Genomic DNA, 19,108 nt, shown 5'->3' with positions numbered 1-19,108 from the left:
GCCTGGCCTGCGCGCCTGTGACTCACAGGTGCGCAGGCTTGGGCAGAAAAATAAAAAAATGTTAGCACCGTATTTCCCACCAGAGTGTCCTGGCACCCTGGTTGGGAATCAATGCCTCAGTGTAATGTGTGATGGACCCCCCTTGCGCCCTCTTGCAACAGTGCACCTGAGGCGATAGTCTCACAGGCCTCATCAGAGCTACAGCCCTGATTACAGAACATACAAGTGCAAAAAACACAAACTTCTAAAATCTAAAAAAACACTAAAATCTATGATGAAAGTGCTATAAAAGAAAAGGTAGTATTATATGTGACAAGGTCATCGAGGGTGGTTTTAAAAGGGGGGCAGTTTCAGATGTAGAAATTTCTGCAACAGTCCATTTCATAAACCTTAGTGAGGGGAACTCTGAGGACAATGCGCTCCAGTACGTTTAAACAGTATTTGTCTACAACACGAGCCGGTGTGTACTTTTGGGTGGCCTTTCACAGTATCTAGGCCCTTAAGACTTTAACAGGAACAAAATAGTACACCACTTAGATGTACGTAGGTGGTATGCACTTATGAGGGGAGGACAATGCACTCCAGTATGCTTAAAGGGGTATTCCAGGCGAAACCTTTTTTTATATATATCAACTGGCTCCGGAAAGTTAAACAGATTTGTAAATTACTTCTATTAAAAAATCTTAATACTTCTTATAGTTATTAGCTTCTGAAGTTTTCTGTCTAACTGCTCAATGATGATGTCACATTCCAGGAGCTGTGCATGATGGGAGAATATCCCCATAGGAACTGCACAGCTCCCGGGACGTGAGTAATCAGAGAGTAGTTAGACAGAAAACCACAACTCAACTTCAGAAGCTAATAACTATTGGAAGGATTAAGATTTTTTAATAGAAGTAATTTACAAATCTGTTTAACTTTCTGGAGCCAGTTGATATGTAAAAAAAAGTTTTGGCCTGGAATACCCCTTTAAAACAGTATTTGTCTACAACACCAGCAGGTGTGTACTTTTGGCTGGCCTTTCACAGTGTCTAGGCCATTAAGACTTTAACAGGAACAAAATAGTACACCACTGAGATGTACGTATGTGGTATGCACTTATGAGGGGAGGACAATATGCTCAACTATGCTTAAAACAGTATTTGAGGTGAATTGCTGCTGTAAAAAAGCTTTTCTGTGCAACACACACTGCTCTCTGTCCCTCTCTCTATGCAACAGAATGCTGATGTGATTGGGAGGTGAATTGCTGCTGGAAAAAAGATTTTCTGTGCAACACACAGCGCTGTCTGTCCCTCTCTCTCTCTCTGCAATAAAAGGCTGAAGTGACTGGCCGCAAGATGGCTGCCGATTATATAGGCCTGTGACATCACAGGGGTGGCTGGCTGCTGATAGGCTGTATGCTGCATGTGATTCAGGGTCATCCCGTCTACCCTTGTTCCCGCCTTCCCAGGATTCCTTGCCCCAAGTCCTCACATGTGGATCCACCATTTTAGATGCCCTGGAACCTGGACCGCACTAAATGGAGTTTAATTAAGAGAATCAAGGCAATATTCGCATTAGTTGCAAATAAAATATTTCCTGAAATTTGTAACGAATTTGGATTTGTCAGCTTTGATTTGCTCATACCTAGCCAAGACCAAAGAGCTGTCAAAGGATACCAGAAACAAAATTGTAGACCTACACCAGGCTGGGAAGACTGAATGTGCAATAGACAAGCAGCTTGGTGTGAAGAAATCACCTGTGGGAGCAATTATTAGAAAATGTAAGACATACAAGACCACTGATAATCTCCCTTGATCTGGGGCTCCACCCAAGATCTCAACCCCTGGTGTCAAAATGATCACAAGAAAGGTGAGCAAAAATCCAGGAACCACATGGGGGGGGGGGGGGGGACCTAGTGAATGACCTGCAGAGAGCTGGGACCAAAGTAACAAAGCCTACCATCAGTAACACACTACGCCGCCAGGGACTCAAATCATGCAGTGTCAGACGTGTCCCCATGCTTAAGCCAGTACATGTCCGGGCCTGTAAGAAGTTTGCTAGAGAGCATTTGGATGATCCAGAAGAGGATTTGGAGAATGTCATATGGTCAGATGAAACCAAAGTAAAACATTTTTATGAAAACTCAACTCGTCGTGTTTGGAGGTGAAAGAATGCTGAGTTGTATTCAATGAACATCATACCTACTGTGAAGCATAGGGGTGGAAACATCATGTTTTGGGGCTCCTTTTCAGCAAAAAAGGACCAGAATGACTGATCCATGTAAAGGAAATAATGAATGGGGCCATGTATCGTGAGATTTTTAGTGAAAACCTCCTTCTATCAGCAAGGGCATTGAATATGAAACGTGGCTGAGTCTTTTAGCATGACAATGATCCCAAAAACACTGCCTGGACAACGGAGTGGCTTCGTAACAAGCCTTTCAAGGTTCTGGAGTGGCCTAGCTAGTCTCCAGATCTCAACCCCATAGAAAACCGTCCGTGTTGCCCAGCGGCAGCCCCAAAACATCACTGCTCTTGAGGAGATCTGCATGGAGGAATGGGCCAAAATACCAGCAAAAGTGTGTGAAAACCTTGTGAAGACTTACAGAAAACTTTTGACCTCTGTCTTTGCCAACAAAAGCTATATAACAAAGTATTGAGATGAACTTTTGTTATTGCCCAAATACTTATTTTCCACCATAATTTGCAAATAAATTCTTTAAAAATCAAACAATGTGATTTTATGGATTTTTTTCTCATTATGTCTCTCATAGTTGAGGTATACCTATGATGAAAATAATAATAAATAATATATATATATATATATATATATATATATATGTTATACAAATGGTATTATCACAGGGCAGACAATCATTCTAAAATACAGAACATTATCCATTGCAGTATTAACACATACTCACCTGTAACTCCACTATAGGGCACTAAAGAAAGAGAAAAAGAAAAATAGAAAATATAATTTGTTTATCTTTAGTAAGATATCTTTCTAGATACATCTGAAGGTACCAAACTCATTCTACTCATGTCTTCCATCAGTCACCTGGGCACTTATACCTATAGCTGACAATGTTTTAAGAGTATAATTATATTCACTTAAAGCTTTATTTAAGTGAGGATCATTGTAGACTTTGGTATTGGAATCTTGGAGGGTTTGTGTGACTGATGAAATTAAATAGGACAAGTAAATGTGCTGGGCATGGATGATTTTACTTACAATGTCCTCAACAGCCAAGAAGTCTCTATTAAAAGTCAGGATTCGTAAATTCACTGAAAAAGGAACATATGATCATATTTCGCATGTTATTTGATGTCCACAGGCCTTTAGTACAGATTGTATTATATATAATTTAGCTTTTAAAATGTTTCATAATACTGGGCATAGCTATAGGAAATGCAGATGATGCAGATGTACGAGGGCTCTGGGGCCTGTGGGGGTTCAAAAGCTCCTTTGTCACATAAAACACACCAGTATAATAAATTACATTAGATGGGGAGCCCTGTAAAAGTTTTTGCACTGGGGTGAAGATGCTCCACATTTCACTTGGGTCTTGATACTTTATGGACAGTGCTGATTAGGCGTCAGCTATAACAACCAAGGGGGGGACGTGGAAGTGATGTTTATCATGTACTCACATATAACTACTCCACTACTCACCAGTTTGTCCACGCTTGTATATAGGCTTGTCAGTCTGAATGAGTGTTGCGAAGCCTACAGAGCGGACCAAAATGTTTTTACTGTTCGAAACCTGCATGCTTGAGCCCACAAGAGAGATATGAACAGTCAGGACTTCTTCTACGCCTCCTTCTGGAGGAGGTGTCTGCATAAAAGAAATAGGATTTCATGGTAAGCATTATCAAGAACTGAAGCCAAACAATTAACCCTTGGGTCGGGCCCATTTTAGCTTTCGGACACAACCAATTAAAATTTTTGCTTTTTCATTTTTTCCTCCTCTCCTTCTAAGAGCCACTCTTTACTTTTTCCATCCACAGACCCATATGAGGGCTTGTTTTTTGCATGACCAATTGTTCTTTGTAATGACACTTTTCATTTCACCATCAAAATCTACGGTGAAACGAAAACAATATTATTTGTAGGGGGAAATTAAAAAGAAAACCGCAATTTAGTAACTTTTTGGGGTTTTTGTTTATACACAGTGCACTCTACGGTAGAATGGACATGTTATCTTCTATTCTGAGGGTCAATACAATTAAAACAATGGTCATGTTTACATGCTTTTCTATTATTGTACTATTTTTAAAAAGGCTAACTTTTTAAACAAAATAAGAAGGTTTTAAATTGCCGTATTCTGACCACTAGTTTTTTTTTTTTTCATATGGGGCTATATGATGGCTAATTTTTTGCATCGTGATTTGTAGTTTTTTTTTTTTTTTATCCCGGTGTGCATACATTTCTTTTTGATCACTTTTTATTTAATTGTTATTGGATTGTGATGTGATGTTATTCATCAACATCATGTTTTAATAGTTTAGACATTTTGATACCAAATGTGTTTTAAATTTTTTTTTTTTGGAAAATGCAAAATGAGGGGTGATTTTAATGTTGATGATATGCTAAAATATTATTATTTTACTTCCCCATAGGGGACTATTAACTGCAATCTTTAGATTTATAACACTGAATAATGCTATGTTATTGCATGTAATTACAGTGATCCCCCGACCTACGATAGCCCCGACATACAATAATTTCAACATACGATGGCCTCTCAGAGGCCATCGCATGTTGAAGGCAGCGTCAACATACGATGCTTTTGTATGTCGGGGCCATCGCATAAACGGCTATCTGACAGCGCAGACTGCTTCAGCTGCCACCGGATAGCCGTTTAAGGTGCCCTGTGTGGTCCAGTGATGGACACTCACCTGTCCCCGACGTTCCTGGCCGTCCTCTTTGGGCTCCACTGCATCGCCGTCGCTCTCCTTCGCCGTCATCACGTCGCCGCGCACGTCGTACCGTCATCCAATGATGGCGATGAAGAGCGACAATCCCAGGCAGCAGAGAGGGTCCGGAGCGGCGGGGACAACCCGGGGACGCGGCGACAGCGATGGAGGGGACATCCAGGGCAGTGGTGACGGTCTGAAGCGGCGGGGACAGGTGAGTATAACTTCCCATACTTTACATTGCACAGATCCCTCAACATACGATGGTTTCAACTAACGATGGTTCATTTGGAATGAATTACCATCATATGTTGAGGGACCACTGTACTCGTTAGTGTTATCAGCGATCAGACTCGTGTGAACCTTCACCAGACATTCAAACCTATTGGACCATCACATACATGTTACAGGGGCACCAATCAGTTAGGGTACAGTAATTTTGCCTCTTAAGTGCCATGATCGCCTTTGAGCATGGCACTTAAGGGGTTAATGACTGATAATGGCGTGATCGCAATTGTCTGCCATTGACTGTGAGTGGAAGCTACTGATAGCAGCCGTCACTCACAGTTTATGAAGCTTCGTAGTTGGAATGAAATGTAAGTCCTGGTGCGTTAAGCACCAGGACGTACATTCAAGTCCAATGTCTTTAAGAGGTTAACATGTACGAATATGAGAAGCTGAATAATAATGAGTCATAAAAAGCTTAAACATGAAATATTCAATATGTTTAATACAATTGAAGATACCATGCCATCATCTGTGAAAACAACTAGGGCCACTCAGTTATCCACCCATCCTTGTGTTCCATACTTGTTTCCCTGACTGAGTGAACAGTGGCCAGCATGCTTTCTTTGGGTTGGATTAAGGGGGCTTCTTATGTTCTAGATATTTCACAACTTTTTTTTAACTAAGACATTTAATGTAAAGCAATGAAGACTATGTAAGGGATTTATTTAAAATATACGTCCTAAAACACTTACCTAGCTCACATACCGTCGAATAGTCAACTTTGCTATGATTTCCATAGAAATTATATCTTAAACCTACAGAGGTTCCTGTTGTTCCCTCTTTATTAGAATGCACAGGAAAAATACATCAAAGGAAGGGAACTTAGAGTATATACGGTTGTAGGAGGGATTATCTTGCTGAACAAAGTGAACGTATGATTGTTTTTAACAGAGGATGGTAGAACTTGTCCCCAAGTCGTGGAGGTTTTAGGAAAATGACTCTATTTGTCTGTCCAATAATACTATCTTTTGACACATGGATTACTAAATATCAATTCTACATTGTCTATTGCCTAACTCCTAGGCCATGTCACAAGGGCTATTTATCCTGATGTTGTGTCCTGATGCTTTGTTTTTATAAAGCGCAGTACGCTGTATGGTCATAATCTTTGGGATACATTAATACCATGTAATTAAGTAGTTGGCATTTGGGTTTGAAACATTAGGAATTACTTCTTTGTATATGGGGTGCAACTTAACAATGATGTTTTCAGCCAACCCAAATTTGATGAGTAGTTACTGAGATATTGCATACTTACCTGAAATTGTATACATTTGAATAATTGTGATTCTGTCATCATCTCTTGGAATATGATTTTGTCCTCTATTCCGTACTGTAAGGTGACAGTGACCCTAAGAGTCTCTTGAGCTCCATGCACATCCACACAAGCTGTTTCGTTGGAGGGAAAGTTAACCTCAGCTGGAACCAGTAGAAGGTAACTTCTGTGTAATACAATAGAACACATTGATAGTTCAGTTTATTTACCTTCCCCTTGGGTCCTTCCATACTATTGTTAAATTCATCATTTCATTCATCCTTTTAGTCAATTTCCCTGTTTGGCTCAGTCCTCAGGCTATAGCTGGTGCCACCCTGTCTCTTCCTTTCTCTGCCAGAATTTTATTTAATAACCTACTACTGTTTTGTAGCAATGGACTTTGTTAACCTGTCGGGTTCTGCCTTGCACACATGCACCTGCCCGCAGACCTTAAGCAGTATAAACATAGTAGCTTAAAAGGTATTCTCAGCTAATGCATAGACACAGCCACAATCTAGTACAAACCACAATCTAGTTTTCTAATATAGTGCATTCTGTAGAGAGCAGGGCCGCCAGCCAGTATCCTACTGGACCCCCATGCAGCAGCCCCTCAGCAATGAAGCAGGAGACTGCTATTTAACAGTGGTCCCTTCTCCCAGGTACGGACTGACGGTCAGGCATTTAGGCACCAACCAAGTCTGAGAAGCATCTTTTTTTTTTAACACTGCAGGCCCTTTAAATTCAGCACATGGGTCGCGGCCACACTGACTGTCTGGGAAGAAAGCAGAGAGGGACAACCCCCCCCCCCCTACCCCTCATGTTCCCCTGCCATGCAGTCCTGGTGGAGCTGGTGTGTGCTTTAGGTGGAGCAGGTGTGTGCTTTATTTCCTGCTCCACCACAGAGTCTGACACCCGCCTGCGCCTCTGGTTGGATGAAAACTTCCCCTGCCCATCGAGGATGCCGCCAATCTGGGTAAGTATGTTTCTGGGGGGGAGGGGGCAGGTTGCAGTTTGGGGGTCAGTGAGAGAAAAATGGGCGCTATTTCAGTGTTTTCCAAGCAAGGTGCCCCCCAGCTGTTGCAAAACTAAAATTTCCAGCATGCCTTTGGCTGTGTGGGCATGCTGCAAGTTGTAGTGTTGCAACAGCTGAAGGCACCCTGCTTAGGGAACACTGATCTATTTATTTCTAGCTCTCTATCTATCTATCTATCTCATATTTATCTAGAAATCCACAAAAAGTGGTCCAGCAGGGCACCATTGTAATAAACAGGCTGTGTCTTTATTTAGCCAATGTGCAAAAAGCAATGCGACATTTCAATGGCCGCACGCCATCTTTCTCAAGCATGCTTGAGAAAGATGGCATGAGGCCATTGAAACGTTGCACTGCTTTTTGCACATTGGCTGAATAAAGACACAGCTTGTTTATTACAATGGTGCCCTGCTGGACCACTTTTTGTGGATTTCTATGCACCTTCTGGTCTGCGACTGGGACTAGTATATGGTCTGCTTGCACTCATCTGCACCTGTTATTTGGATCTGAGGTTGTGCTGCTCCCCCTGTGATTCTGCTATCTATACATCTATCTATCTATCTCTCATATCTATCTATTTATGCATCTCCTATCTATCTATCTATCTATCTATCTATCTGTCTGTCTATCTAGCTCATATATATCTATCTTAAATCCAGGGGTAGACAGTGCACTGCCCGAGGGCCCAGGCCTGAGGGTCGGTTTGCAGCTGCCAGCACTTAATTTTTTAAAATTTATATTTAGCCTACTTAGACATTGGGCCAGGCCAAAAAGAAGGCCTGCCACAAGCCGCTAACCCCAAGTCTGTGGGTCCTTTAAACTCAGCACAGCGTTTACAAGTACAGCCACAACCTACTGGGGACCATACCTTCCTGGGAGCATAACCTTTCAGGGGGTACTACCTACTGGAGGCACTACCTACTGGGACATTACCTATTACATAACTACTGGAGGCATTACCTATGACCTACCTGGCAGCATTACCTACTACCTACTGGGAGCATCACCTACAACCTACCTGGGGACATTACCTACTGCTTACCTACTGGAGGCATTACCTAATGCCTACCTACTAGGGGCATAACCTACCTGGGAGAATTTCTGGGGCATTATTTACTACCTACCTAGTAGGGCCAATACTCTTTCCCCCCCAACACGCTCACCTACTCCCTCATTTTATGCAGTGCACCTAGAATGGCATCATTTAGGGTTCTGAGGGTAGAAAACAAGTGGGGAATGTGCTTAAAAAGTGTGGAGCATTATATGTTTGTTATCTGACAAATTATGTGGAGACGAGTCATGGTTCGAAGAAGAATTTATGGCGGTTTGAGCCAGATAGAAAAGAAAAGACAAGAGAATGACTCCAAGACGATACCTCTTGTGAGTTAACTACATGTAAATGTGCTGTAATTATTTATATGGTCTGCAGAGCAGGGGTCACCACTATGTGAGCTTTGTATGTGGATATTGCTTTATGTTCAGTGGTTTTTGTACAGTCACTATATGGTGATGATGGTAGGGGTCATCGTGTGGCAGTAATTTTCTCCTTTGTTTACTGATATTAGTGGTAATATTGGTGTTAGGATACAGGACTTGGTCAGTAACAGTACAATAGTAATATGTATAGTGATCTATGTTTTGAAATATTTTTTTCATAGGCGATGGGTAAGATAGCAGGCGGGCCACGAGATGGAGGAGTGGGGGGGGGGGGGCAGCCTTGAGCTGTTTAAGGAGCCCCAAAATATCTGATGGAAGCCCCGGTAGAGAGTGATAGCCTTACATGAAACCTTATATATTGTCCCCTTATGTATAAGATTTATGTGAGTAAAAACTTGTCCCCCCCCCCCCCCTTACCTTTATTGTACAGTCATGTCTTTCTGAGATCAGACCTGAGTAGCCAATTGTAAGAACACTATCTTGGAAATTATGACCTCACTTTTTTAATTGACTTAAATATACTTGTGGAAGAACCTTTAAGGGGCCAAAACCATTATCACATATCCGTTGAGAGATCATTGGGGGTCTGAATGCTAGGACCCCAAACACTGGGATAGAAATGCCCCAGTCCCCGACCCTGACTGCCACACAGTTGGCTCCAATGTTACTTTGGTGTGACTGGAGAGGAGGGGGGTAGTATTGGGGTAGTCAGTTCTAGTGAATGGTGTGGGGTCCAGTGACCAGACCCACACCAGATCTATTTTTTTTTAAAAAGCTTATATAAATGAGTATTCTAGAACATGCTTTAATGGAAGACCACTTTTCACAAGCTTAGTGAGAAAACAAGTATGCCGGGGACATATAGTGGCAGTAGGCAGGTTCAAGAAGGTAGATAAAGTTTTAAGAATCCCAGGAAACCCTTAATGTCACCAGGATCCCCTCAATCACAATACATAAGGGTAGCATCTCCAAGTATTCTCTTCCAAGATGGAGAGTTGGCCATTCTCCATATAAATGAATGCTTACATTCTGATCACATATGGTCCACAATGAACTGACAAGTCATAAAATTAAAGAAATTGTATTGCTATGGTCTTTAAATTTTTCTAAAACATATCATGTGGGTCAACACTATTTGTTGTATATCAAAAAGGCTGGTGACCCTTGTAAATGGAAAGTTTTAGTCTTAGAAAGTCTTACTTTTGCTCCTTAATATTTCAACAATAGTTTAAATAAAATATAAAAGCTTTGCTTACATGGATGAACTCTGTCCATTGGTTAAGAAGATGAAGCAGCAAGTCAGTACCGGAAGCTGGAGCCACATCTTATGGAAAATTAGGAAAGTTTTCGTATTCTGAACTTTAGCAGTCCTTAAATATAGCAGATTCCTCCCCTTTACGCTGTCACTGTGGTTCTCGTATTCATGGGTAGCTTGTTAACTATCTACTATAGTTTTGTGCATGCCAGCAGTGTATCCGTATCCAGATCCCTTTGTATGAATTATTCTGTCTTGGCTGCTCACCTTGACTGGAATTTACTATTATGTCTCTGCATTTATTAATGTTATATCTCCACCTACTTTTATGTGTCCTTTAATGGGGTAAAGAGGTTATTGTTTAACTAAATACTTTATATGAATGCTGCCAAAAGTCATATGTTATTCATGCAAAAATATTTAGTGACAAATACATATCTGATTATGTCATTCTCAAAGTGTGAATGTACATGAAAAACAAACAAAGAAATTCATAGCACAATTATATAGTAGCTTAGATGTAACAATGCAGCTACAACGGGGCAGGAGTCTGTCTCAGAATGGGAAGTACTTTGCTGGAGTGTAGTGATGAGCGGCAGGGGCCATATTCGAATTCGCAATATTTAGCGAATACATGGACGAATATTCGTCTTATGTTCGCGAAATTCGCTATGTTCATTCACTTTTTTTTCCATGCAAAAATCGTAATAAAATTTGTATAGTACTCATGCGCGATTATATCTTTCAACTAACTAACACTATACCCTACACTAGAGCCGATCTGCTAAACTAACCTACCCTATCTATCACAAACTATCACTTTTTTTTAACATAGTACACATCATTGTTGTGATGTGTACTGTGAAGAAAAAAAATACGAATATTCATCATTATGAATATATATATCGCTATATTCTAAATATTCGCAAAATCGCGAAGTGCAGATAATCGCTGTAAAAATTAGCATTTTTAATATTCTCACTAAAGACCACTGGAGTGTAAAAGACTGACAAAAAGGCCTGGTCCTTGGACATGGGAAGAAAAGCTTTCACTCCATCCTTCATGTCAATTCATGGTTTGGAATAAAGGTCTTTGCACTGGCGCTGCTCCCCAATGATCAGTTTCGGATATCAGTCCAACAAGAGTGTGTATCAATTTAATTTTATTGACACAATATTGGTGAGTGTGTCTTACCTACACCTCACTTGCATATTTATTGTAGATTCACTATACTGACCACCTCATATCTTGTATTTCTTCATATGTATATCTTGCCAGCCACATTCCATGTTATATGTATTTTATAATATGTGTGTTTTATAAATATTTTCAATAAAGTGAGATTTTATGATTCAGTTTGGTATAACATATTTTCGGTTATTATTATAGTAGGTGTTGTTATACCTATGGTATGTTTCCAGGTTTTTGGATAGTAACATTATAGGTTATATTACATATAAAATGTATAAAACAACAAACAAATAGATGGACAATGTGCAAGACGCATTTTGGGAGCAAGTTCTCCCTTTTTCAATTGCATAAAATGACAATTGCATACAATTAAAAAAGGGAGAACTTGCTCCCAAAACACGTCTTGCACACTGTCCATCTGTTATTTGTTTGTTGTTTTATATATTTTATAAGTGTCAATAAAATTAAATTGATACACACTCTCGTTGGACTGACATCTGAAACTGATCATTGGAGAGCAGCGCTAGTGCAAAGACTTTTTCTCTGTATTTATTTTACTTCACGTGCTACCGACCTTCTTGAGGAGACCAGTCCAGAACTTGCAGGCTGCAGCTCGAGATCGAGCAACTGTTCCACAAGGCCGTCCCGCTCCCTCCCATAGACTTGCGGGGGCGGGGCAGGACCTCACACGGGGCAGAGTCGTGACGTCACGATACTCCGGCCCCGTGGTCATCACGCTACATACTTGGAGCCTCCAGCACTGCGGAGAGCTCACAAAGGTGGGTGAGCAATGACAGATTGCGGGGGTCCACAGTGGCGGAACACCCGCAATCAGACATATCTTATGCCCTATACTTTGGATAGGGGATAAGATTCATTAGGGCCGGAGTACCCCTTAAGGACACTGCAAATTTTGTCCTTAAAGGGGTACTCCGCCCCTAGACATCTTATCCCCTATCCAAAGGATAGGGGATAAGATGTCAGATCGCCGGGGTCCCGCTGCTGGGGACCTCGGGGATCACTGCTGCAGCACCCTGCTATCATTACTGCGCAGAGCGAGTTCGCTCTGCACGTAATGACGGGCAATACAGGGGCCGGAGCATCATTACGTCACGGCTCCGCCCCTCGTGACATCACGGCCCGCCCCCGTAAATGCAAGTCTATGGGAGGGGGCGTGGCGGTCATCACGCCCCCTGCGATAGACTTGCATTAAGGGGACGGGCCTTGATGTCATGAGGGGTGGAGCCATGACGTCACGCTGCTCCGGCCCCTGTATCGCCCGTCATTACGCACAGAGCGAACTCGCTCTGTGCAGTAATGATGGCGGGGTGCCGCAGCGGGGATCCCCAGGGTCCCCAGCAGCGGGACCACGGCGATCTGACATTTTATCCCCTATCCTTTGGATAGGGGATAAGATGCCAGGGGCGGAGTACCCCTTTACTCTGGTTGGACTTGATGGACGTATGTCTTTTTTCATCCATACTAACTATGTAACTATGTAACTATGTAAGGACACAGCCAACTTTATTTTTGCATTTTCGTGTTTTCCTCCTTGCCTTCTAAAAATCTTATCTCTTTAATATTTCATCCACAGATCCATAACAGGGCTTTTTTTTTTTTACACAACCAATTGTACTATGTAATCGGGTAAGCGGGATGACCCTGAATCACATGCAGCATGCAGCCTATCAGCAGCCAGCCACCCCTGTGATGTCATAGCCCTATATAATCGGCAGCCATCTTGCGGTCAGTAACCTCAGCATTCTATTACAGAGAGAGAGAGGGACAGACAGCAGTGTGTGTTGCACATCAAAGCATATTTACAGCAGTGATTCACCTCCCAGTCACATCAGCATTCTATTGCAGAGAGGGACAGAGAGCTGTGTGTGTTGCACAGAAAAGCTTTTTTTACAGCAGCGATTCACCTCAAGCCCAAATTCAGCCTAGGGTAAGGCGTGAGATTGAGAGAGAAAGTGCAATTTTTGGTGTAGTACACAGCAACTGTGTGCTGCAGCACTGGTGTGTACAACAACTGAAAAGCTAATAGCAGTCAGCCAGTTAGGGTGAGCAGAGCACTAAAAGCATATTGTCCTCTATTAACTATAACTGGTGCATACATCTCAGTGGTGTATCATTTTGTTCCTGTTAAAGTCTTAAGGGCCTAGATACTGTGAAAGGCCAGGCAAAAGTACACACCTGTTGGTGTTGTAGACAAATATGGTTTTAAGCGTACTGGAGCGCATTGTCCTCCTCTTATAAATGCATACCATATATGTACATCTAAGTGGTGTACCATTTTGTCCCTGTTAAAGTCTTAAGGGCCTAGATACAGTGAAAGGCCAGCCAAAAGTACACACCTGCTGGTGTTGTAGACAAATATGGTTGAAGCATAGTGGAGCATATTGTACTCTCCTCATATACGCACTAAGTATGTCAGGCAGAAAAGTGCCAGGACGTGCACAGATGTTACGCCGAGCGCTCCAGGTCCCCACTCCTCCCCGGAGCGCTCACATCGTTCTCCTGTTCGCAGCGCCCCGGTCAGACGCGCTGACCGGGTGCGCTGCGATAATGTCCCTAGCCGGGATGCGATTCGCGATGGGGGACGCGCCCGCTCGCGGTGCGCATCCCGACCCGCTTACCAGACTCGCTCCCCGTCTGTGCTGTCCCGGCGCGCGCGGCCCCGCTCCCTAGGGCGCGCGCGCCGGTTGTTTGCGATTTAAAGGGCCGGTGCGCCACTGATTGGCGCATGGTTTTTAATTAGTGTGTTCACCTGTGCACTTCCCTATATTACCTCACTTCCCCTGCACTCCCTTGCCGGATCTTGTTGCCATTGTGCCAGTGAAAGCGTCCCTTGTGTATCCCTAGCCAGTGTTCCAGACCTCTTGCGGTTGCTGACTACGATCCTTGCTGCCTGCCCTGACCTTCTGCTACGTCCGACCCTGCTCTTGTCTAATCCCTTGTACCGCGCCTATCTCAGCAGTCAGAGAGGTTGAGCCGTTGCTGGTGGATACGACCTGGTTGCTACCGCCGCTGCAAGACCATCCCGCTTTGCGGCAGGCTCTGGTGAATACCAGTAGCAACTTAGAACCGGTCCACCGACACGGTCCACGCCAATCCCTCTCTGACACAGAGGATCCACCTCCAGCCTGCCGAATCCTGACAACAGAGAAGGGGCAGAGGCCTAAATTCATCAGGCAGAGGTCACAGCAGACTAGGGGCAAGTGGCAGCAGGAGTCGCAGCGAGAGGCCTGAGCTCCCGGTATCAGCTAGCGGTCCTGTCTCAACCAGCAACCCATCTGCCGTCAACACGGTCATCCACTTCATCACAAGTGACATCTGATACCCCCAGTCAACAATCGGTGGGTTCCTCAGACACAACCCTCTATTGGCATGGCCCTGGAGCAGTCCCTGTCCTTCCATTGCCTCTGTCCTATGCTGCTCCCTCTCCTACAGAAGTATCTTATGCTGTGGGTTCAGCTCCACTATTTAGTGAGGACGATCTACTAGAGGACAGTCAGCAGCTACTGCCCAGCCAAGAAGTGGAGGAGACATCCACCACTTCCTCCGCTAGCCGGCGAAGTAATGATGAGGAGAATGGCGTGGGAGGCGTTCAGGCTCCTGAAGCAGACACTGTTGAGGAACCTGAGGAGGACATCAGTGACGTGCAGACACAACTCGATGATGATAAAGCCAATTGCACTTGGGAGCCGGGTGCAGAAGGGGCTTCATCATCATCAGGAGAAGAGGGTCGCAGGTTGCCCCTGAGCCAGCAGCTGAGCCAGCAAGGTGGTAGCATGGTTGGCAGTCAGCATGGTGGCACAAGTGGAAAGTCTGGAGCCAAATTTGCCCGGGGTAGACCATCTGCTGCATGGCAGCCTACCTTCCCGGGAGGTAGTGGAACAGGGGTTCCTGGAGTCGGCGGCAGTAGCAGTCAATCAGTAAAGACTGTTGGTGGGAAATACTCGGCGGTGTGGCAGTTTTTCATCAAGTATCCGGAGGATGTTAACCTGGCCACATGCAAAATGTGTTGGCAGAAGGTGAAGTGTGGCCAGGGTCCCAATGTTTGCACCATGGCCCTGCGTCAACATTTGCAGCGTCACCATAAAGCTGCCTAGGAGAACCATGTCTCCGATGGTGTGGTCCAGCTTGCTGCATCACCCAGTGGAACGCCGCTCCCAGTTTCAGCCAGCCATGTCTCCACCACCTCAGCCGAAGAGAGCTGTGTGTCATACCCATCTTCTGTCTTTCCGGATGCTCCTGCTCCTCTTACTTCGAGTCAGTCATTCTGCCAGCAATCCATCGGCGAAGCCATGTCCAAGAGACAACAGAATGCATCCACTCATCCAACAGCGCAGAAGCTGAATGTGCTCCTGTCCAAGTTGCTGGTACTGTAGTCCCTCTCTTTTCAAGTGGTGTACTCTGCACCTTTCAGAGAACTGATGGCTTATGCCGAGCCGAGGTGGAGAGTCCCAAGCCATCATTTCTTTGCGAAGAAGGCAGTATCAGCCCTGCACAATTTTGTGGAACAGAAGGTGGGCCAGTCCTTGAGCCTGTCGGTGTGTACCAAAGTGAATGGCAGCGCCGATGTGTAGAGCTGTAACTACGGTCAGAGTCAATACATGTCCTTTACGGCCCACTGGGTGAATGTGGTTCCTGCACAGCCACAAGAGCAACTTGGAAAGGTCACGCCGCTTCCACATCCACGCTCTCAGGCCGTTGCTCCTGTGATAGTGTGTGACTCTGCCTCCTCATCCTCCACCATGTCCTCAGCCTCCACTGCACGGACAAGTCTCAGTGCCCCTCCAGCATACCATGTAAGCAGAGCAGTTTGGCGGTTTCACACTGTTCTTCACATGGTTTGCCTTGGCGAGCAGAGTTACACAGGGGAGAAACTGCTAAAAGTCAATCATCAAGAAATTGAATCATGGATTACTCCACGAAAACTGGAAATGGGAACCATGGTGACCGACAATGGGAAGAACATCTTGTCTGCACTGCGACAAGGAAGCCTGAGACAGGCGCCCTGCATAGCACGCGTGTTCAATCTGGTTGTCAAGTGGTTCCTGAAGTTTTTCCCCCATCTGCAAAACATCCTAACAATGGGAAGGAAACTTTGCATGCACTTCAGCCAATCGTACATCGCAAAGCACACCCTCCTTGAGCTGCAGTATCAGAACAGCATCCCCCAACATAGTCTGATTCCACATGTTGTAATTCCACCCTCCATATGTTGGACCGACTATACGAACAGAGAAAAGCCATCACCAATTTCTTTATGATCCAAGCAGATAGGGGGAATCCCCTGTGTAACTTCAATGTGAACCAGTTGCAGCTCATAGTTGACACCTGCGGTTTGCTCAGACCCTTTGAGGAAGCCACCTTATTAGTCAGTTGCCAGTTTTACGGGATGAACAACGTCATTCCACTGCTTCATGTATTAAAACAAGTGTTGGAAACAATGGCTGGTCAGGGCACTGGAGACGTGGCGCCTACATCTCAATGCCACATGAGCCCTGTGGGGGCTGAACAGGAGGAGGAGGAGGGGCAGAGTGGAACACAGTTTAGTTTTTATGAGATGGGTGGTTTTTCTAATCATCTGACAGGTGAGGAGGAGCAGGTGCAGCTAGAGGAGCTAGAGGGTTATGAGGAAGGCGAGACAGAGGATCCAGACACACCGTGGCAGAATGCAGTGGAGATGGAGGCAGGGAGTCCCGCCGAGTCCCTTGCACAAATGGCACGCTGCATGCTCACTTGGTTGCGTAGTGACCGCCATATTGTCACCATTCGGCAGGGGGATGAATTCTGGCTCTCCACCTTATTGGACCCTCGATACTGGCACACAATGGGGGCCTTTTTTACACCCACTGAGAGGGAGGATAAACTGACCTACTACAGAGACATCCTACATAGTCAGTTGGACGATACCTATCTGCGCCATTGTCCATCCTCTCGTAGGTCTGACTCGGGAGGCCCTCTGCGCTCAACTTCCACTGCGATGGCTGCTGGGGAGGGGTGGGGTGGCAGGAGTAGTACCAGCTCCATCAGCAGCCTGAGTTGCTGATGAGTAGCTTTCTTCACCCGCATAGTGAAGCAACTCATCAGCAGCAGGTAGGACCTGAACCAGCAGGTGGTTGCATACCTTGACATGACCATGCCAACATACCTTGAAGATCAGCTGACTTCTGGGCAGCCAAACTTAATTTGTGGCCGCAACTAGCAGAGTTTGCCCTGGAAAAGCTGTCCTGCTCAGTCAGTAGTGTGCCATCAGAGCGGGTGTTTAATGCAGTGGGGGCCATAGTAACCCCAAGGAGAACTCGTCTGTCCACGAAAAATGTGGAGAGACTGACATTTGTGAAGATGAAACAGGCATGGATCAGCCAGGATTTCGACCCACCAATGCCTGATGTATCAGAGTAGATTGACCATGGTGCCACACCAACACTTCACAAATATGGATAGTGCAAAACAGATTTAAGGTGCTGCTCCCCAGTTACAGACATTCCTTCGCATCAGACCCCAAGTAAGTATTGAGGATATGCATTAGCTAAAACTTTTCCTAGGATAAAATATATACGGTAGGTACCCAACATTTTTTTTAAATCAAACAAAAGGAAAGGTGTGCAAAACACCATGTGCCACCTACTCCACCAAGTATTGATGTGATGCAAAGACCTTCCCCTGCAAGGCCCTACTCTCGCATTATTAATTCCCTTCTTGGCAAGTGTTACTCGCCCTTAAAAGGGCAGCCGCACACAGGAACCTCTTCCTATTTCACCTACAAACATTGCCATTTCACAGGATTTTTAGGTGGAAATAGAGAGAGTTTCCTGTGTGGGGCCGCTCTTTTTTAGGGCGACTTACACTTGCCAAGAAGGAAATTACTAGGGTGAGAGTAGGGCCTTACAGGGGAATTTTTTACCCCCACCTGCTACAATGGACAATACGTTGTTCCCTTCCACCTTTTCGAGGAAAGTGTTACATGTCTTAAAAAGGGCAGCCTCACACAGAAACCTCTCCCAATTTCCACCTTAAAACCTTAGAAAATGTCAGTGTTTGCAGGTGGAAATAAGGAGAGGTTCCTGAATGGGGCAACAATTTTTAGGGCCAGTAACACTTGCCAAGAAGGGAATTAATAATGCGAGAGTAGGGCCCTGCAAGGGAATTTTTTACCCCCACCGGTAACAATAAACCATACGTTAACTTCCCCCTTTTAGATATCTTTGCATCACATCAATACTTGGTGGTGTAGGTGCCACATGGTGTTTTTTGCACACATTTCCTTTTGTTTGATTTCAAAAAATTTTTGAGTACATATATTTTATCCTAAGAATATTATTAAAAGTTAAGTTTTACGTAATGCATATCCTCAATACTTACTTGTGCACAATAACTTTTTATTACAAAAGTGACCGTTTTCTTCTGCCTACCTGCCTCAGCTACTATTCTGATCCTGCCACCCGTCTGAGGCAACAAATCTGCCAAGTTCTCCTTTTTTCACCCACCTTCATCACCGGGTACTGGCATTGCCACCGACTGCCCCACTATGTCACCGGGTCACTTTCAGAACTCCTGATGCTGCTGATGCCACCTCCAGGCTGTCTCATTCTGCCACCATATGTTCTCTTCATTCTGATGCCAGCTCCAGGCTGTCTCATTCTGCCACCATATGTTCTTCTCATGCTGTTGCCAGATCCAGGCTGTCTCATACTGCCACCATATGTTCTCCTCATGCTGCTGCCAGCTCAGGCTGT

At 44.5% G+C, this 19,108-nt stretch overlaps 1 protein-coding gene across 3 annotated transcripts in view; it reads right to left on the bottom strand.

Moving 5' to 3' along the window:
* LOC130281672 (alpha-2-macroglobulin-like protein 1) overlaps positions 1-19,108 on the bottom strand; it is a 152,088-nt gene that overhangs the window by 104,051 nt on the left and 28,929 nt on the right. For all 3 annotated transcript variants that reach the window (XR_008846075.1, XM_056529137.1, XM_056529136.1), the window contains 4 exons: positions 6,448-6,631; positions 3,658-3,820; positions 3,217-3,269; positions 2,906-2,926 (listed from right to left, as the gene is read on the bottom strand). Coding sequence is in view for 2 of the 3 variants with exons in the window: in XM_056529136.1 (XP_056385111.1) it covers positions 2,906-2,926; positions 3,217-3,269; positions 3,658-3,820; positions 6,448-6,631 (421 nt within the window). In the remaining variant the exon portion in view is untranslated. The remainder of the gene's footprint in view (positions 1-2,905; positions 2,927-3,216; positions 3,270-3,657; positions 3,821-6,447; positions 6,632-19,108) is intronic.

The sequence above is a fragment of the Hyla sarda genome, chromosome 7 (assembly GCF_029499605.1).
Source record: "Hyla sarda isolate aHylSar1 chromosome 7, aHylSar1.hap1, whole genome shotgun sequence".
Taxonomy (NCBI): domain Eukaryota; kingdom Metazoa; phylum Chordata; class Amphibia; order Anura; family Hylidae; genus Hyla; species Hyla sarda.
The sequence above is the reverse complement of the archived record's forward strand: the minus strand, read 5'-3'. Positions and strand labels throughout refer to the sequence as shown.